General features: G+C 35.1%; 3 protein-coding genes across 4 annotated transcripts in view; 1 reads left to right on the forward strand and 2 right to left on the reverse strand.

Moving 5' to 3' along the window:
* Window positions 1–594: 594 nt before the first annotated feature.
* Window positions 595–5670, reverse strand: LOC118443546 (26S proteasome non-ATPase regulatory subunit 2). Its single transcript, XM_085662292.1, has 14 exons — window positions 4665–5670; window positions 4233–4594; window positions 3987–4163; window positions 3728–3914; window positions 3362–3661; window positions 3197–3279; window positions 2872–3107; window positions 2653–2791; window positions 2452–2572; window positions 2191–2393; window positions 2022–2112; window positions 1670–1957; window positions 1406–1600; window positions 595–1299 (listed from the first exon to the last, which is right to left on the reverse strand). Exons 1-14 carry the CDS (start codon window positions 4734–4736, stop codon window positions 1090–1092), a joined length of 2664 nt encoding a protein of 887 aa, XP_085518418.1. The 5' UTR covers window positions 4737–5670; the 3' UTR covers window positions 595–1089.
* A 785-nt stretch (window positions 5671–6455) lies between these two features.
* LOC118443535 (facilitated trehalose transporter Tret1) lies at window positions 6456–17488 on the reverse strand. Its single transcript, XM_035870683.2, has 6 exons — window positions 17230–17488; window positions 10956–11145; window positions 10653–10824; window positions 10278–10550; window positions 9434–9742; window positions 6456–8446 (listed from the first exon to the last, which is right to left on the reverse strand). The coding sequence occupies exons 1-6, from the start codon at window positions 17486–17488 to the stop codon at window positions 8009–8011; spliced, it is 1641 nt and encodes a 546-aa protein (XP_035726576.2). The 3' UTR covers window positions 6456–8008.
* Window positions 11032–21403, forward strand: part of LOC118443534 (serine/threonine-protein kinase 32A) — a 41810-nt gene continuing 31438 nt past the window's right edge. The window contains exon 1 of one of the 2 annotated variants that reach the window (XM_085662304.1): window positions 11032–11170. The gene's annotated coding sequence lies outside the window, so the exon portion shown is untranslated. Of the gene's footprint in view, window positions 11171–17658; window positions 17795–21403 lie in introns of those variants that run through there. The other variant, XM_085662305.1, reaches the window with a different exon arrangement.

Genomic DNA, 21403 nt, shown 5'->3' on the forward strand with positions numbered 1-21403 from the left:
GCACATACATAAAGTACATATATACACCAAGGGAAACAAGTTAATAACACATGCGACGCACGTGTGAAGCGTGCTTTTCATTAGGAAGAAAAAAAAAATATCGCCTCTTACCCTAAGTCATGTGCCTATGAAGGAAGAAGAGATGATGAAGAAGAAGAAGAAGAATGTTCGTTAGAAATTAAAATACAAAGAGTACGTAGTGTTACACACATTGTACATGTGCATATACATGTAAAGCTTGCGTTTTCTCACAGTTTCTTTACGAGGAGGGTAATTATAATATATAATAAAAAAAAAAAAGAAAAAAAAATAAATAAATAAATAATAAGAAGAAGAAAGAAAGATAAAAAGCAAAAGGGAAAAGTAAGGAACGAGCGCCATGATCTCTCGTACACGTAACTTGGACTTATTCATATACCTATCTACCTACCTATTACATACATAAATACATACATACATAAATACTACATACATAAATACTACATACATACAAACACACATACAAATACACAACATACGTATATATGTTACATCTTTCGATATGAAAGGAAAACGCACCATGATATACCTATGTGTATTCTACGCATGTGAAAAAATATCAAAAGGAACGAGATAAGAAAAAAAAAAGTCCGTCGAAGTATTTTAGTCCCCTCTCCCCAAAAATTGTTCTTTTTTACGTCGTTGGAACGAACACGCGTATACATGCGTGTATTCGAGTTATAAACTCGCTTTCGTCGTGAAACTTTTATTTACCCTACTTATATATAATTAAGGTATAGAATTAGCCATGCTTGAGAGATAAGGAAGAAAAGAATGAGGAAACAGATGTTGAAAATCTGTCTAATACTTTGATCATGGTGCAACGTTGTTGTTCCCACTGTGCAATGCATACCAATGTACATTTCTGTTGTATAAAGCACATTGCTTCCGCTAGTCCCTAAAGTTAAATAAACGCAAACCTATATAAAAAAAAAAAAAGAAAAAAAACTGAATTCCGTACCAGCTTCTAAGTCATTTTATATGGCAAAGTTTAGCTTTGTGGGTGAAGAAAGTATTTCAATGTTTATTTAAAAAGATCAAAAGGTTCGCTTAGGAAGATTCTGCTTTTTCTCTTAAAATAACAAACCCTTCCAGCATGCTGGACAAAGGTTCATATTCGTCTAACAACAACTCCGCCCTTTCGTTATGCATTAAAAGGGTTGGGGTCGTATGAACGTTACCACCAGCTATGGATTTTGGATTGCCAGCCTTGCCAACGATGTCTACGGCTTGGCCAACTCTAACGGAAACAGGAAGTGTCTGTAATTATAAAAAAAAAAAAAAAGGAAGAAGAAAAAACAGGAAATTTGTTAGCAGCAAAGACATCCTATAGATAATATAATTTAAATATAAACGTTTGAAAGACCTTAAGATCCTTATCCAAAGTGACCAACCATCGTGGTTCCATGGCCGTAGCTAAACAGTACATCAAGTAATGAGATTTATCCAATATCAAATTCCTACAATCCAAACATGCAACCAGAACAACCATTAATCCAGCCAGTGCCGTTCGATCCAAGATTCTCGATGAATAATGCATCGGTGATAACGATAACGTACCCTGATAAATGAAAAATTTAACAGAGGAAGAAAAAGTAAGAAGAACTTGGCACGAACATTCCCAACTTACTTTCCCTAAATGCACGAGACCTTGAGAAATTCGTACGAGAAATAAATGAGAAGGATTTTTGGCATGATAGGCAGCTAATTGTCTAAGCATGGTCGCCAATCTCGCATTGTTACTTCCAGCACCGACCAATCCTAAAGCTAATATTGCGTTATGAGCAACGTCCACGTCATTGTCGTGACTATATTTGTTCAAAACATCTAAGAGTGCCGGTTCTGGATTAGAAAGAGACGAAAGGGCCATAGCTAAGGGTACCGCTCGTCTTGCTTGGGTCGGACCGTATCGTCCTACCTATTATTAGAATTAGGATTTCAATGTTGAAATCTTTTTTATTATCTCTTCTTTTGGAAATTACTTGTCCAAAAATCCTCGAATTTTCTTTGCCTTCACCGAGACCAACCACTCCAACTCCAAGAGACGCTATCGCTTGTGATATTCCAATTTCTCTATTTTTTTTTTTTTTAAATTTAATAAAGAGTTAAAATTTGTTCGTTAATAAAAATATGTTAATAACAGACATATACTTGGAATTAGGAGTCTTGTTCTTCGCTTGATTATCGTCTGTCGTTAAATTAGAAACCACGTGTTTTCCATGATCGCAACAACTGGCAACAGGAGTCGTAATTGGTGTACCATAGATACTTTCCTTGCCATTAACGGGTTCCGAACAAATTCTTAAGAGTTCTTGGACGATAAGAACGTCACCAGTTCCAGCGTATGCGCAAATCTCGAGTCAAAGTGTTCGATAGAATTATATAAGTTTATAACAGTAATTAGTTTGTTACCTGTAACATAGTTTGACAAGCTAGTCTGTATGGTTCAGGTAAAACTTCTAATGCAGCTGATGGAGTGTCTATAACATCCCGGCAACTCATGTAAAGTATTCCCAAGGCCAGTGATAAAAACCTGTTTAAAGATTTTTATTACGTGCTCGTCGTTATTAAGATTAGTTGGAAATTCATTTTTTCTTCGTTATTTAATAACACCTGTAATGCGTATTAGCCAATTGCTCGATCGTAAGTTCTAATAACTTCTGCAATATGACATAGGAGACGTCAGAATTGGCCGTACCAACGTAGACCAAAGCTAAACCAATCGCGGAAAGTCCGATAATTTCCATGGTACCTAAAAAGGAGTATTTTTTATTTATTTATTTATTTATTTCGTCATATTAGAGATCGTTCTTCGTTAGATCAAAATTTTACTCTGTTTGTCGTTTAATGCCGATATCAAAAGTTCCGCAACATCCGACCGTTGAGAGCCAGAATAAGCCAAACCTAATCCTAAGGTCGCACCAATTCGTAGAATTTCGCTGGTAGAGAGAACATAATCGCTTAACAGGGCCAAGGCTGGGTCGCATTCATTTCGAACTCCACAGTTTACTAATCCGATTGCCAATAGAGCACCTGACTTGATGTAATCGTCATTCGTATAAAGATACCTAATGCGAATAAATGATGTCGAAAGAAAATCTTTTTCTATGCATTAGCAAGCTTATTGTTAGAAAGATTATTTTTAGTTCACATTCACTTGTCGATCGGTACTAATCCACCATCCACGTCCCAAAGATGTATCAGACCTAAGGATGCAGTTGCCGATAGCATCGTATGTCCCTGAAAAGTAAATTATACAAAATTTATGAAGGTCCCTCGTCAAAATGAAGAAGGATTTGAGTTTAGGTCGATATTGAATCACCTTATTTTTGTATACCCAACAGTCTTTGGTATTTGCCATAAGTTTATCTTCGCCGAAACCAGCATGAACGAAAGCCGTAACGAAGCTAGAAGCTAAATTCGATCTGACAGAATCATAATCGATATCTCTTCTGATTCCTGTCTCCAACCAGGTCTTGTAAATATCTTCCGGTAATTTAGGCTCTAATATATCCAATTCTCTGGCCAATATTTGAAAATGGCCATTGACATGTCCATTGGTAAGTATAGTCTCGATATCCTGTGCATCTTCTTCTTGATATTCCTTCTTCATTAAATGATTCTGAATGAGGAATCATGGGAATTTATAATATTCGTCAGGCAAGACATTAACGACGATAATTTATACCTGTTGTCTCGCAATCAGAAATGCTAATTGTTTTCGTATCAAAGAATCTGGACAGGTAGAAAGACACTTAAATACCAAATCCGGATTGGCCAGTTGTAATGCAATTAGCATGGCTTTACTATACTCTCCGAATATCATATATTGATCGAATACGAATTCCAATATCTGTTTTCTCTCCGTGTCTTCGCTGAAAACGAAACATCGTTGTTTTTTCTTTGAAAATATTTTAACTCTTTTAAATTAGATATCGATCAATAACCTGTAAGCGGCGCAATTCGTCAAGTAATGACACACTCTCGAAAAGTTATTAGAATCCAAATGCTCATGTAGAAAATTCATTTGATCAATTTCCAAGCACAGATCACAGGCTTGTATTTCGGCATTGTGTTTCATATTGAACTTCACGATGCTCTCGATCAAAGGCGTAAGCTGTGACCTGTGAAAAAATGGACTCGTTGATTCTTTCGTAGTATCGATCTATCCTATTGTTCTTTATTATTCCGACCTGATGTCCTTTTCTTCCTTGATCGGTGCGCTGGTCCATTCGTCGACGATCTCTGCCTCCAATTGTCTAACATATTCGTGACCCCACTCGCCAGGATTTTTGACCGATCCTTTTATACAAAAATCTAAACATTCTCTCGAGCTTGAAGATGTTCCAACTATAACTAAAACGCTCAAAATCTCGGCAAATTGTCTCTTAATGTCGTCGTTTTTTTCGATTTTATAATAGGCATCCTTTAATCGAGCGTAATAATCTCTAAGAAATTTCAATGGCTTTGGTACCGAGGTCATCGAAGTGGTCGACGTTTGCATTAATATTCTAAGATGTACCAGAGCACGTGCCATTGCCTTTTCGTCTTTTCCCTTGAGCCCAGAATCATTATTATTCTTAATGATTGTCACTCGCCCGTATAGAATAATATTAAATTCTTACCATCAATACGTCGACCAATTGCAATAAATCTTCTTGTAACCTCTTGTCTTCATCGTTCTGAGATAAATTCATTCGATTATCATTCTGTTATTCGAAATTAAACAAATCTTCTCACCATATCGTCTTTCTTCTCTTCACGAGCGGTCATCCTAATGTTTACTTTTGAATAAATAATAATTATCAAGCGTAATTATCGAAAATCAGATAATGACCGTTTCCTTGAACTTGACAAGTGTCATTGATTTGTTTTTCATTATGTTTCATTTTTCTCGATCGTCATAATATCTCAACGAAATTTTTTTCATAGGGAAGGGGAAAGATAAATCGATAATCTCTTGCGTTTAATTATAATTTATTCAATTCCGATAAGATATGTATGTACAAAGGTGCACTTAGGAATATGCATATATATATATATATCAAATAGTATTTACAATGACGAGATGAAACATGGTGTTACCCGTTCTAGTTCCACGCTCTCTTATTGTGTTAAAATAGTTTCTCTTCGCTTTACATTTATTCCTTATAGATTAATCCAAATATATGTATAAATAACGAAACATTCATTGATTGTTCGATGCTATGTAAAATACTTGCTTCCTCTTTCTTTCGTTATTCGTACAGATATATATTAAGAAATACGAAGGCGTTTCATTCACAAGAATCTTTGTTGACGAGTTTGACAAACGTGATAAAAAACTCGTTAACAATTGGGGAAAAAAAAAAACAAGCAATCGGCAACCAGCGCCTTTCGTCCTTGCCGCGTTTTTTTGATATTATTTTTACGTTTTTTCCCGTCTTTCAGTTTTCCGACTTTTTTCCCCTCTTTTCTTTTTCTTTTCTTTTTTTTTTTTTTTTCCTTTTTTTTTCTTTTTTTTTCTTTTTTTTTCTTTTTTTTTCTTTTTTTTTTCTTTTTTTTTTTTTTAATTATTCTCCGAGAAAAATATATAAATGATTTTCTTTAATCACAATTTACAAGTTTTGATTATACTGCGTTTCCATTCTCATATATACACATGTATAAATAATTGACACGAACGAGTTAGCAGGAAGTACCGTGAGTAATACGATGAGAGAAACACACGGAAATTAAAAGGTGCGAGTTAGGAGTACGGATTGAAACGTAAGATAAATCTTTGGTAATCGCTTAAGTATTCCCACGAGCATCGTTCTACTCGTAAGAAAAGGAATTATATCAATGTTAATAGATATATCGTGTATATATCAACGAATCAGTTTAGTTTCCTTCGATTCTTTTCTATTATGATTCTTATCTCTGAAGTGACTCTCCTTTCGAAATATGAAGAAAGAAAGAAGAAATGCGTTAAGGCGATACGGAAACGAGAATAACGAAAGAAAAAGGAAAGAAAAAGAAAAAGAAAAAGAAAAGAAAGAAGGAAAAAAAATTCATCCGCTCAGAGAAAGGAAAAGAAAAGAAAGAAGGGGAAAAAAACAGAAAAAAAAGAAATAGAGAATTTTTCTTATCCACGAAGAAGTGTAACGCGAAATATGGGAATGTTTTCTGCCCTTGAACGAATATTACGCTAAACATTTATATCGATTTTTCCTTGCGATACGTACGTACATTCGTAGATGCATTCTTTTACATGAATAACAATATCGATGGAACTGCGTTCTATAACTTTTATCAATGACATTTGAAAAAATGATCGAGTACATACATATATTATTATTTGTAATATATTACTTATTGATGGCGAACAATCGATCGATTCATCGATTCTATCGAAGCAATTAAACGTTAGGATCCAGGAAAGATGTCTGTGTTTCTTTTTTCTTGTATTTTTTTTTTTATTTTCAATTTTTTTCTATCTTTTTTTTTTTTTTTTTATACTCGATCATGTTAGCACCTACGAATGGACGACAGCTTGATGATAATAAATTGATTATTGCGCAGTTAATGGATCACCGATTAGGCCACAAATTTCTGTGAAAAACACTAACGCTCTTTGTTCTCTCTTCCCTCTCTTGTTACATTTGTTTCAATATTTAATTGTTTGATTATTACGACTTTTTCTCATTGATATTTCTAAATAAAAGTCTTAATAATAATAGTCGAGTTATATAATAAAATAATACGTATACGTATAGATGATAATCAACGTCTAAATAAAAAGTGACAAAAGATTCGATATTATTTTACAAATGTGATAAATTTTTCGTATTCGAAAGTTCATTCACGTGTTTATCGAAATATTATAATCTTAGAATCTTAACTAGTCTCGCGATCGCGAATGAAATTGACGGACTTACTTTCAACGCGTTATTTCAGAGTTTCGATAGAAAAAAGTTGAATAGAATTTTCATTAAATGTATACAAACAAATCTTTGTGTATGTTTGAAATTGGCCGAAATGAATAAGCGTAGAGTGTTTTCATATGTTTCGTTTCTCGTTCGCATATACAAAGTATAAGAAGAAGAAGAAGAAGAAGAAGAAAAATAATAATAATAATAATAATAATAAAAACCCAGAATATTCATGACGTTTATATCGAAGAAACGAGCGGAGCTGTAGTAGTAATAATAATAATAATATTAGTAGTAGTCGATTGAGCTTCAGTCCGGTTTCCCAGTTCGACTTGCATCAGGCTCGATCCACGCTAAAGAAACTTACATACGTAGTATAGCTCGGAATCCGAATAAAAAGCTATTCTATTATTTAAATTAATACACCATTCGATCTAATAATAAAGAAAAGAAAAGGAAAAAGAAGAAAGGAAACAAATGTGACACGGACGAGTTTTCATACTCGCGAAAGGAATATACACGTATTCTCTCTCTCTCTCTCTCTCTCTCTCTCTCTTTCTCTCTCTCTTAGTCGCCGCTATCGTTGACGTCTTCAAAAGTTCTTCGCTAAAATATCATTAAAAAAATATAGTGCTTTGCGCTTATAGTATTCTTACGAGTTATTATAAAATAAAGAAGAGAAAAGAAGAGTTTATATCTATTTCATCACGGACAACTCGACACGGAACACAATTATTACGATCTTAGGATCTCAGAGATACACGTTTCCCTTGGGAATGTTCGGGAAGATCTCATACGATACGACGTCGAAGACAAAAGGGTTGTGTAAAACGTCCTTCCTGTCCAATACTGATAAAAAAAAAAAGAAAAAAAAAAAGAATTGTTGGTTCGTCGTGTTTCCCGAAGCGCCACTTATATGGCGATGACCAAAAGTCATCGAATCTTGTGGCCAGGGCCGAAGAAAGACAATCATAATTCTACGCGTCTTCTTTATTAACGAATGACCCGTAATAACTCGTGCTAGGATAATGATCGTCATTTAAAATACGAACCATCTCCGACCCCGAAAGATACCTTCATTGTTTGGTAGGTAAAACAGAATGACTGAATTCGGACATCGACGGTTTCACGCCGTTCAACTCATCCTGAATCTGTTGCAAACTCTTGCCCTTGGTTTCAGGTAGTACAAATATGGTGAACAGAACACTGATAACACAGAAGACGGCAAACATCCAATAGGTTGTGTGATTACCGAAGGCCTCGGTGATGTTGCTCGAGAATTTCGTAATGAAGAAAGCCAAGAGCCAGCATATGGAGACTGTAATACCGGAAGCTTTCGACTTTACGTCAGAGGCGAACATCTCGCCCATCACTGCCCATGGAAGAGGTCCCCAACCGATGCAATAGGTAGCGATAAAGATGACGAGCGAAACCACCGGAAGCCACGAGATCGATTCCACGACTTCGACGTCCTCTTTGACGTCTTTTAAATAAAAGAAAAGACCCAGAGCAGCCTGTAACATGAGAAATGTTTATGACGTTTCGAAAGCGTAACTGTGTTACGTACAATCGTTCTCTTCGTTTCTAATGCTTCGCTTTTTCAAAACGGATGCCACGCGAGCGTACTGCCACTTTTCGTACGTACGGGAAGAAGTTAACGACTAAAACGTTGCAATTAAATGCATTCCGAGTGTTTATCGAATTCAGGGCCAAGCTCGTTACGATCGTTAACGTAGATACGTATACATATGTATGTATGTTCGCGTATGTTCTTCTCTTTCTCGACGCTAACGAAGGGGAGGCTGTTAGCCGTCTTAACCCAAGCTATATCTATTTTAGAATTCTAATCGCGATCGATGCGTACGAGTGCAACGTATTCTATCACACGAAGGTTACGATCTCGTTGCTCATCAAAGAAATACCTTTAGGCACTACGTTAACCGAACGATTCGAGTTTGACGCGCGTACGCGTCGATTAATACGATGACGATCAATTAAATCAATAACGAGACACGCGCGCACTCTATTTCTACTTTTGTTCTTTTCTTTTTTCCTCCGTCTTCTATCTTCAGACTCGGCACGTCTATCGCACGAGACTAAGAGAATTTCCTAGGAGATTTTTCATTATCACACCGTTCGTGTATATAATTCATGAAAGTCAAGAACCAATCGATTGCGTAAGTAAAGTAATAGCCGCTTAATTGATCAACGTCGTAACGTTTCCTAGTGAAATCTATTTTTCTTATTTTCTTAGAAGACACGTGCTATCGATTGGAAATGAAAGAGGAAGCGATCATTCGAGACGAATGGTATTGCAAGAGAGAGAGAGAGAGAGAGAGAGAGAGAGAGAGAGAGAGAGAGAGAGAGAGAGAGAGAGAGAGAGAGAGAGAGAGAACGACGACAAAGATCGTTAGTCTTCGTCAGATAACTTTCACGAGGAAATTTATTGGACTTTCTAATTTCTTCATTAAATCCATATAGAAATGATAAAGATAACTTACCAAAGTAACGATCTCTCCTATGCCGGAAGTTATGAGAAGCAATCGTCTGCCCAGTCTGTCGACGATCAATGGCGTGACGAAAGATGCGGCTACTTGAACGGAACCAACTATGATCGTAGACACGTTTGGATCCATGGTGCTACCAGTTGCGGCAAAGATACTTTGCATGTAAAATAGAACAACGTTGATACCGGTCAACTGTTGAAAGGATGCCAGGAAACAGGTGAATATGAGGGCCTTAAAATTTGCCTTGATGGTGAATAGATCCGAAATCTTGGTCTGCGTTTTCATTGATTCCTCGAGGGCATCCTGGGAAAATGAAACGAAATAAATCGATGATGAATGAGTAGGATGACGTTTCGTCACCTCGTCGCGCGATATCCTCGACATACGTAGATACTACGATATGTTACGATTTTGTTTCAAGAGCAGTTTTACTCATTGTCTATAAATATCGTGCGTTCAATAAATTATAAGAGATCGATAAAAAGAATCTTATCCTTTGGAGTGCACGGGGTCAATTGAATATGGCTGCTGGTGAAAGCATACAATTGACAAAATACATTTCTAAACTTTTACAACTTGCTATCGTATGTAGAAGATTAAGAAAAGGATATTTCCTCCTAAATTCTATGATCTCGGTTGGTTAGACGCTCTATACAGGATCAAGGAATGATCCCTTTTCAACGATCTCGTTAAACGTACGTGACCAGTATCGTGAATCGATATTGAACGGCACAATTTATTGCAGGAGAAACGAGCACGTGTTCCGCCTATTTCGCCAACGAATCGCTTATTCGTCGATAATTAAAATTCCTATCGTTCGATAAAATTTTATTCTTACCCGTATGTCGTCTGCCTCTTGCTGTACAGCCATTTCGCTCTTGCTGCGTAATTTGGCTAACGCAGTAACGGCAGCTTCTCTGTTACCCTTGGAGATTAGATAGTAAGGTGATTCTGGCATTAATAGAAATAAAACGAAGAAGATGACCGGTAGACAGGCACAGAGGATCCAAAAGACCGTGTAAGAAACGTACGGACCGATGACGTAAGAATAGAGCAATCCAAACGTGATGAATAATTGAAGAAAGGATCCCAATGCTCCTCTGATGGACGTCTAGCGAAAGATTCGAATAGAAATTTTATACTTTACGATTAAATTCCATATGTTTTAGAAATTTTTCATGACTTTTGCTCGCAGACACTTTTTCTCTCTTACCTCTGCGATCTCTCCCACGTACATAGGTACGACAGTGAAGGCGAAGGACAAGGCAACTCCAAATATCAATCGAGCAACGTAAAACTGAGCTACATTATGTGCCGTAGCTATCAACGCCCAACCGATCAAATAAGGTACGATACAAAATAGTAGAGTGTATTTTCGGCCAAATCTGAGAAATGATTTTTTAATTAAGACTCGAGATTTAGTTGCAACAACAACAACAACAACAACAACAACAACAACAACAACAACAACAACAACAACAACAACAACTTGAAAACTTGGAAGAATTAAAAATACCTTTCAGCGGAATATCCAGCTGCGAAACTTCCAACAGCAGCACCAATGGCTACCAACGATCCGATCCAGGATGATTCATCTGCGGTAATGGGAGTGTCCAAAGGATTGTCATCGGATTTCACCATAAGTCTACCTAATATCGGACTGGTCCAACCCAACATCGCTCCTGTCGCCATTATACTGAGATTGGCTGAAACATCGAGAGATAAAAATAAGTAAGTAATCTATAAGATAGTAATCTATAAAAGAAAAACGATCTATAGATCTTCCTCGGTCTGTTGAAAGTTTATCGATCTCTCGTAAAAAGATAACATGAGATATTTCGAAACATTATTTTCACGCGTGCGTATCGTACAGAATGGATGAAATAAAGCGGTAACAAACTCGTTGCTAATTTTCCACGATGATAAATTCGTCTCGCTTTAATCGTTTTTAAAATGTGACTCTTGGTCACAGCATCGGAGGCGTTTCCTACGATAAAACGTGCCGTTATAGTGCGTTTTGCATAATCGCTTGTTTCGCTTTAAATTGCTTTGGTTTTATCAAGGATTGCGCCTTTTATTTCCTCGATGCTTTTGAACGTAAACGCCAAAGGAATTCCAAAGTGAAAATCTTTCATTTTTAGGCGGGTCGATCCACGTAGATCATTTTTACGACAATGAGAAAAAAATAAATCAACTACGAAATATCAGCTTTATGTAATGTTGCGGTCACAACGACACGCTTCGTTCGCTCGTAAATACGTCCACGTGACCGACCATAGAAATGTTTTTCGTTCCGAGCAATGACAGCCCAAACGAATCGCTGTTAAGAAAACGTTTGAAATACCTTTGAAAAAATTAAAATATCTCGGAGTAATTTGACGTTATTTATCTCGTCTATCGTTTACCTTCCACTTAGTTCGCGACAACGATGATCTATACACTCGTACCTGGAAACCCTTTCATCGTAATAAGTAATATATCATAGCAATAAAATATATCGTCTTTCTTGTTATACGATTATTCGAATTTAACGCTGATTTCTTTTCTATTAGCTTTTACCGTTTAACTTTTTACCAGATATTTAATTACAATAAAATAATGCATTTTTATATAGCTTGTTAATAATGTGCTTCATTTATTTTCGTATCGTTTACTTCGTTAACAGGGATCGTAAGAAAATAATCCGAGAGAGTTCTGACACTTATCTCGAACGTATTAAGAGTAGAAGAAAAAAGGGAAAAAAGAGAAAAGAAAAGAAAGAGAGAGAGAGCGAATCGCGATATCGATAGAAAGGACGAAAAATCGAGACAAAAAGTGAAAAAAGAAAAGTCGAATGATAATGAAACTCTCGAGAACTAGTATAAGATTTTTTTTATTTGTGGTGTCAGCCATATTGAGATAAACTATCGAGCAGCATCGAACGCGCGATAATCATAGCGAATAGTTTGCATTTTCGTATCGATTGCTCGTCACGCTATCATCGTTCGTTCCTTCGGTATTTTTTTGTTGTATTGCGGTGCATCGCAATGCATCACCGTATATTGCGGTTATGCAACCTCCTCAAGCCTTTCAGGTATGCCGAATCATTCGACGCTCGCGACTCTTTTATTATTACAGAGTTACGCAAGTCTACAGACCGGACGTGATTCGTTCGAGACTCGTGAAATGTCGATCGAAAAATTAAACATTCGTATTTGTTGGTGAAATTCGTTGATAAAAACGAAATATTTCAAGAGAATTAATCGCTTCGTCGGTTTTTTTCCTTTCTTTTATTTTGCAGAAGGAGGGGATAGTTATATAATATAGAATGATCATTTCGATTTTTTTTATACAATTTTGCACTTCATTTCTTTTTTCTTTCGTATCAATTTTTTTTTACGTATCGATAAAAATTCTATTATCTTGATAAACGATAATACGTATCGTAAATACGACCGTGGATCGAAAGACTCGCTAGAAAAATTGAGGACATATTAAGAGCCGAGAAGTAGAGAGAGAGAGAGAGAGAGAGAGGGAGAAAGTGAAAGAAATGAAAGAATTAGTTCGATGAGGTTACTGACGACGAATGAATCTAATCGCGTCGCGTCGTATATTTCGCTACCATTTTTTTGCAGTTAGGAAATTTCCAACTCGATAAGACGTTTTCATAAACTTGGATGGAATAAGAAAAAAAAGAAAAAGAGGAATAGAAATGGGAAGAGATATCGCCAGAAAAGTGCGAAGTCAGGCAATTAAATAAATCAAAAATAAGCGAGGAGGCGTGTCGATACCGTCGTGAATAGTGATCGCTTTTTACAGCTTTTTCTTTTGTCTTTTTTTTTATATCTTTTCATTTATTTCTTTTTCTTTTTTTTTTTTTTTTTTTCTTTTCTTTTTCTTTGATTAAAAATCGATCCAACTTGATCTTTTCGGTTCTTAATAACAATGTATTATTTTCGATAAGTCGTATAAATGCGTGTACGAATATTATTATCAATTATCGAATCCAGATGATGATGTCAAATCGATTGAAATCATGTCGACTAAAACTTGAAATTACTCATATTGAAAGATCTCTAATGAGTTAACAAAGCGATCACTTTACCAACAACTATATCGGTTTGCCTCGAGTAAAGATCACTTCGGCTACTTAAGAAGCTTTATTTACTCTTAAGGATTTCCGTTGTCTTTCCACGTTTAGTAAAAATACTCGATATACTTTGACCTTAATTAATCAAGTTAGTCGTGAACGGTAATTTTAGTAACGACCTTCTAACTATTTTCTTTGTTGAAAAATCTGATATCCAAGTAACTTATATGTTCGTTCTTCGAATAATTTTTATTGAAAATTGTCAACATTTGTTAATGATTAATGAATCGATGGATCGATAGATTTTCATTCGAATCAGATCACTTTTAACAAAAAAAAAAATATTGTAGCACCTTGGAAAATCTTTGATCCATTAAATTTTGCGTGTTCGTATCTGTTTCTCGAAATTAATACGTATTATGTCGTTATCTCATTAAGTATTCTCTCGTTTTGCCATTTATGCGATTAGAATCTTACTTTGTGCGTGCGACAACTTGTTCGGTGTTATTTCAAGGACGCCAATTAGACAATATAATTAAAATATATTGGAAAACGAGTCGGTATAATCGTCATATCGTTGACTTGTCAAATTACGCTCAATGAAACATAATAACGGAATAAGATTTTATAATCTAAACATATATCATTTCTATATCGCATATGCGTATTTGTATGCAAATGATATGTTTAATAAAAAAATATAGGTAGATGTATCATAAACGATAAGAATCCTATCGATGAGCGTACTCATTGATCGAACGACACCATAATTGTTATTTTGTTTTCCTCAGTATAATTTTCTCTACGATTATAGATAATGTATATAAGAGTATATGTAAACAGTGGCAACGTCAAATTATCATTAAGAAATGTTACGATTGAAAATATCGCAAGTACTTATGAAGAATGAAATCTGATGTCGTCGTTATTCATTAAAACGAATATACCATCGATAATAATTATTTTGTTTTTCGCCTATGAGAGAGAAGAAACGATTGAAAGGAAGGAAGTTTCTTTTTCTTTCCAAGATAACACATATAAAGAGAATTATCGTGCTTAATCGCATGGATTAAGAAGAATCCTAGTAGATATTATCGATCGATAATGCCGTGATTATATGTACATTTTTCAAAATTATATGACAAACAACTGCTTTCACTTGTCATGTAATTTACGACTCAATAATATTATCTGATGTCTATGTTAGTAATTAGTATCGTGTAATTTTTGTTATGTTTTGTACTCATTTTAATCTCATATAAAATAATCGAGATAAATAATCGTTCGGTGCATGCTCTTATTTCGAGATTCGAATGAATCCTGTCATTATCTAATATCATAATCTAACAAAAAAATTATGAAACATAAAAAAGCTTTTTGTCGTTCGATAAACTTGCAGATCTGGTAAAAATTCGAAACGTTTCTTCGGTTTTATCGAATATCCAATCGAATGGAAATATTTTAACGAACAAGAAAGTTTTTGGAAAAAAACGTGACATTGATGAGACTGGGTCATTGGGTAATATTTTTTTTCGCATTATTTTAGAATTATTCGATTCGAAAGAAAAAAAAAAAGAAAAAAAAAAAAAAATAAACATCCTTTACGGCCTCGACTGAAAACTTGATTTGACTTGTTAGCGCATATTTCGTCGTTTATATTCCGTAAAGTATTTTGTTTTCTTCGTGCAGCTGTACACATGGTTCATAAGATAAAGAACGGAAACCATCGAAATAAAAAGTGATATAAAGGAGAAACAAAGAAAACAAGAAGTATGTCAGACGTAGTCGTTCAAAGTAAACCATGAGGAAAGAATGTAAATACAAACTCGAGAAAGACAAGGAGGCACGATAAAAAAAAAAAAGAAAAAAAAAAAAAAAAAAAAGGGGAAATACTTCGATGATAATGACAAACCAAAGTTATTACGACTTGAAATCATTTCACGATTCACGGCGTGAATATTAAAACAAGTGGCATCCGGTAGTGACGGGCGGATTAAGTATCAGCTCGAGTAGAAGTAAGATCTCAATCGAGCTGAACTACTTCCTCATTATTCGTGTAACCGCAGCAATCTGACGGTGAGAAGGATTCTTACTGTGAAAGAGTCTAACTGCTAATAAAAGCAGTTTCTCCCGTTGCCATTTCGATTCTCAGTTCTCACGATGTCGAATATTTCTGATCACGAAAGATCTTTCGAAAGGATTTAAAAATTTTAATGAACACATCAACGTAATAATTTATTTCCTTCGAGTATTGCTCTTTTTTCTTTCGCAAATTTGTCTTTCGTCGTAACGATTGAAGCAATGATCATCGAGTACGTTCGTAGAACGTATAAATAGAAAGAATGTTGAAGGTAGAAGAGCAAAGAGAAGGATCAACATTTAAAATAGTCTAGGATAAAGAAAACATTTCTCGCGATCTCAGACCGAGACATAAATACGTACATGAGACAAAGAAAGAGATAGTTTTAAATATAGAAAAAAAAAAAAAAAAGAAAAGAAAAGAAAACTCGAATGATGCAGCCGAGACTATCGCGTCACAGGAAAACTTAACTATATGGAATCTTATGCAGCACGTGCGTGAAACGTCACTCGGAACTTTATCTAGATAGATACTTCTAAATTTAATTAGATTTTATTTTAATTGAGAAATAAAGGAATAATTGTGAGAGAAGAAACATATTAATGAAAAAGGCAAGATACAAAATACACCCATACATCCCCCATGACGTTCGAACGTAAGCTTTGCGTCACGTGAATTGCATTTACTCGAGGACGTCGGCATTGAGTTCGAAGCTCGATCAGAATGATGCGCCTGCTTGGTTGCACGCGAATGCGCACGTGCGTTTCAAATTATTTTCCTCCCTCTTTTTCTTTTTTTTTTGTTTTTTTCCTTTCTTTCTTTCCTTCTTTCTTTTTCCCTTTCTTCCTTTTTTGTTCTCATATATTCGCATTAAATATTGTACGCTCTAATCAACAAATTTTTTTCCAACTGTCTGGTACTACGACAGGATACGATTACATTCTGGAATGCGATTAAACAGTTTCTTCGTTTCTTTTTTTTTTTTTTTTTTTTTTTTTTCTTCTTCCTTTCATCTCAATGCCAAGGGAATTATGCGAAATTGAAGGAAAAAAAAATATATATTTTCCAAGATTCTTTAGGCGATTGATGTAGTTAATTGAAAAGAAGGAAATCCTATAACTTCTTCGTAATTTGTATCATTACACGACTTATTGGATTTATTAAAAAAGTAAACGAGATCGATAAGATTTTGAACAAAACAAACAAACATAATGTTTGTCGATATTCTATATATATATATATACATATTTTTAAGCCACGTGTGGTTTACACGAATCGTTTTACACAAAATTCAAACGATCGCACAAGAAGAGATAACGGATATTATTATGGTTATAAAATAAACGTCTACTTTCAAGTTTAAAGTCAGAAGGAAGCATAGCTTATACGTTATAGTTTAAAGTCCATCTATTTTCGACTGTGACACGAATCGAAGCCCTTAATTGTTATTTACGTCACTCGGTTTGACCCTTTCTCGAGCCAAAAATCACTTTCGAACTATAATGATTGTTTGCAATACATTTCGTTAAGCTCGCTCGTAAAATCAAAGACTTTTAAGGAATAAGAAGGAAAGAACAAGAGGGAGAAAGTATAAAGAAAAAGTAGAGAAATAAATAAAAAAGAAAAATCAAATGTACTGACCTGCAGCTGCAGCAATATACTGCAACAGAGTAGATCCTTTTTCACCCATTTCGGCAGCACTGCACTTGCTCGTAATGATTCCAAATGTAGATTTTTTAAACTCTTCTCCGTTATTAGTAGATACAACGTAGGGTTCTTTAACGAGGGTAGTGGTGGTTGTTTCGTACACAGCCGAGGAGGAACTCGCTGGTACAGGGCTGTAAGCATACTCTTTATACGAGCGCCCCTCTATTTCTTCTTCGCGATGAGTGGGGGCCATTTTCTGTCTTTGTCTCTGTCTCTCTCTCTCTCCCTCTCTCTCTCTCTCTCTCTCTCTCTCTCTCGTGTTCTTCTTCTGCCTCTGGTAGCACAGCTCCGATTCGATAGGCAGTCTTCGGTAGTCGTTGATCGATCGTTTCAGATACAACGACCGCACGAACGAAAGACTTCGACCCTGAAAATCCGGAATTCTACGATGAAGGTTTGTGTCAGGGCCGTCGGACAACGATTATTCTCTCTTGTATAGAAGCATACAGTACTCTGTATCGTTTGATCTAGACATTCCTTAAGCTACTATTGAAATTTGGTACGTTCATACGTTCATTAATCTAATTCTAATTAATTCCAATTTACAACAAGATCTATATTTAACGAGGAACAATGGCTATAAGTTGTATTATATTTATTACCGTCGGAAATAATTTCTGCTCCTCCCACTTTCTTCTTTTCTATTTTTTATTTTGTTTTCGTAATATCAACATCATCGAGGACGCTCGTACTAAGATCGAATATAAACACTGTCAGTTTGTTCCTGCGTCAAGTCGAAATCAAGTGACTAACTCGACTCGATGAATAGGTCAACGTGTATGCAAGAAAATAATTACATCTACATATTTTTGTCTATCTATATTTTTAAACGGAAGTTGCTTATCATCTTGGCCAAGTGGACTTGTCTCTTTTGGGAGATATATTTAGATGTACGAGTTATTATGAAAGTGAAACGACCAGTGAAAAATCTGAGAACTTTATTACTCGTACAAGTACGAAAAAGGGCATACTTTTTAATAGACTTTACATGTCGATTGGCAAAGGGTGCACGTCTCCCTCTGGGAATAAAAAATTAATGCATCCTGCGAGCGGTCAGTTTGAAAAGGGCCGAGAATGAATACAATCATGAATGAATGTACCATCTCCCCTATTTGAATTATCATTTTAACGACTAAGCTCGTTGAAAAATTTCGATCAAGTATTATATTATGTATGCGTGTATTCTTTTCAACGGGATCGGGTCATCATTGTATATAAAGTATCGTGCAAAGGACGAACTTGTAAATAGAAGAAATAGTATTGGAAATTCTTCGTCGTCTCGGTACGATCGTGGATGATATAATATTTCTATTGGTCGAAGAAATTTTTCTAATAATTGATCGATTTGCATGCACATTTGAAGATTGCCTCGCGATACGATCAAAAATATTTGAATACTTGTTTACAATTTTAAATTCAAGTTTTGTAATTAACCAGATAAAAGGGTGTATGTAAGATATCTCCAGTCTTACGATTAGATATATAAAATATTATTATAATAAGATAAGAGAAACGAAAGAAATCGATAGATCGATGTCCCGAAATTGAAAATTATCGTTCTCACGAGGTGTAAAGATTAATCGATAAGCGCAATGCTCGAAACTATGTTAGCTTTATAATCTTTAAAAAAATGTCGTGTCAAGGCTAAGTAAGTAAAAAACACGACTCTCCATTTACTTTCAATTTCTTTTCGAGCCCATTCACGCTCCGGTTTCCATCTTTCTTTTACGTTAGGGCTAGAAAATCAATAAAGCGAGGCACGAGACTCGAATGGTTCATTGATGAACGCGCGCACGTGGGATGGGATCGCAATCTAGTGCATTCGGATGTGCTCTATGCGTGTTATTAAAAAATTACGCGTCACATTTATCGCATTTAAATAGTCAGCTCGACGTTAAGGAGCAAACTCATTTAAATGACAATGAAAACAAAATTAAAAAAAAAAAAAAAAAGATAAAAATGAATGATTACTCTTGAACTGTCAGTTGGCAATACAATTGAAAGCGAAATAATTGTTGCGCTTTAAAATTATTCTATGTATACGTACTTACGCAGTACTTACGATCTATTGCGAAAGATGCACTTAGATATGAAAAAAAAAAGACGTGTACAAGAGACAATTTCATTGTAAATATTTCTAATAAATTCCACGAAGTAATCGAAAGTACGAATTTTCCATCGCGCTAACTATTTTCCTCGTAATTCGATGATAGGTAAAAATAGATAACGTGAGAGGAGAGGAAGAAGAAAAGAAAAGCATGCGAATTTACGTCACAATCAGTTGATTATTATCGGAAGGTGGTTCGCGTCGATATGCGAAAATGTGTCATAATTCGTTCTTTACAGCGACGATTCAAATTCAAATAATTCAGCCGATAGAAGCCTTTTATTTCTATTCAATCGCGTTTGTCCGTTCCTCGATAGCTAAATAAAAGTACGTAAATTTTACCGATTTATTGAATACTAATCGAATAAAAATCTTATCGAGTTACTTTCACCCAATTTACAATTGCTTGTAAAAAATTTGAAGCATCAATTATTTTGTCGACGTAACACCGCCATCATCTACTTATTATACTTCCAGGGGAAAGTTCTCCAATAATCCTAGAAATTAAACTTTATAATGTCGATATCTAATCTCGATAAAATGCACTACTGTTTCCCCGCCGCCCCTTGCCCCCCTTGCCCCCCTGTCCCCACCACATACTTTGTAACGATCGCGATGAGAGATCTCAAAAGTTCGAGAAGAATTTTGTAGATATAAAAAGGGTTAACTTACTTGGTATTACCGACGAGTTACGCGGACTACTTTAAAGTGATCTTTTCTCTTATAATCGGCTGTAATATAGACCTTCGATAATTTTTCTTATATAATCGACCGAAGAACGTACGATTCTTTATCTTTCGTCTGTGTCGCGAGCTCGGCTCTCTTCGAATGATAGCTTGGTTAAACTTTCGCTAATTTGGTTTTGATAAAGGAGGGATGATTTGTGGGAACGAAAAACCAATCTGGAATGGCAATGTTGTTTCTCTGATTATCGATCGAATCGTATGGAAATACACATGGATTTTAACTCAGAAGATTGAAATAATGAGAAACAGATAGGTCGATGATCGATGATCATTACTATTTGGACTACGTTTTATCTTTTAATATTTTCCCATCGTAATAATACAGATCGTTGAGCTTTATTTCATATATGTGTATATGTAGCTTTCGTATATTCATGAGCGTGGTTCAAACGTAAAGCCGATTGTTCTTATTGCCACCAGCTGCATAAACATGAACGTGGTAATAACTAATGAAATTATTGAAGGAACAAAGAAAATATATCCAACTGATACAGAGAGCTGGTACGAGAGAAAGAACTAAAGAAAATACCTGATCGAACATTTTCTATCTTATGATTGATAAAAGATCGAAGGAGATCGTAAAAAACGATTCGATAAACGAAGCAACGAATTGCACCGTTCTTTTATATGTTTCCCTATCTTTTTATTACGTCTATAGCGATTGATAAAGAAAAGTTATCAAGCGCAATACGATAGATCGAAACTTTTATTTATTGATTATTTAACTTATCAAGTCGATACTCGAATAATAATCAGATAAATACTCTTTCGAAGAAATTACCTATCGTTGAATTTCTTCTCTTCTCGTTCCAATTTCCTTCACGATCCACTTTCTTTTCGCTTATCCGTTCGGAGATACACTTGCAACAGTATAAAGTGGAGTAAAAGAAAGTCAAACGTTACTCATCGAAACGAAGAAACGAAAGAGAGAAGATCTCATCTTTCTTTTAAATAGTCCCTTGAATACTACCGACTACCGATTATCGTTATCTCTACATTTTCCACGATTTTTACAAACATTTTATACATTCACGATGACGCGACGATCTGTCCTCCTCTTTCTCTAAGATCTCTAAGAGTTCATTTATCATTCTCAAAAAAAAAAAAAAAAAAAAAAAAAAAGATAAATAAAGAAGAACAATTATTTCATTGATTCTAACGAAAAAAATTTGCAAATGTTCACCTTTATACGATGAAACTTGGAACGTTTATCGATGAGTGTATTACAAATCGTGTTGGACAAAGTATAGATCTA

This window comes from Vespa mandarinia, chromosome 17 (assembly GCF_050613455.1).
Source record: "Vespa mandarinia isolate Hongniang chromosome 17, ASM5061345v1, whole genome shotgun sequence".
Taxonomy (NCBI): domain Eukaryota; kingdom Metazoa; phylum Arthropoda; class Insecta; order Hymenoptera; family Vespidae; genus Vespa; species Vespa mandarinia.

Bases quoted from the DNA above. Each gene is read 5' to 3' on its own strand.
- LOC118443546 (XM_085662292.1), bottom strand. From the start codon at position 4,736: ATGAATTTATCTCAGAACGATGAAGACAAGAGGTTACAAGAAGATTTA. The intron at 4,595-4,664 runs GTAAGAATTTAA...TCTGGGCTCAAG, and splicing joins AATTGGTCGACGTATTGATG to GGAAAAGACGAAAAGGCAAT. The intron at 4,164-4,232 runs GTCGGAATAATA...ATTTTTTCACAG, and splicing joins AAGGAAGAAAAGGACATCAG to GTCACAGCTTACGCCTTTGA.
- LOC118443535 (XM_035870683.2), bottom strand. From the start codon at position 17,488: ATGGCCCCCACTCATCGCGAAGAAGAAATAGAGGGGCGCTCGTATAAA. The intron at 9,743-10,277 runs GTAAGAATAAAA...TCATTTTCCCAG, and splicing joins AAGAGGCAGACGACATACGG to GATGCCCTCGAGGAATCAAT. The intron at 8,447-9,433 runs GTAAGTTATCTT...CTCATGTTACAG, and splicing joins TAGGAGAGATCGTTACTTTG to GCTGCTCTGGGTCTTTTCTT.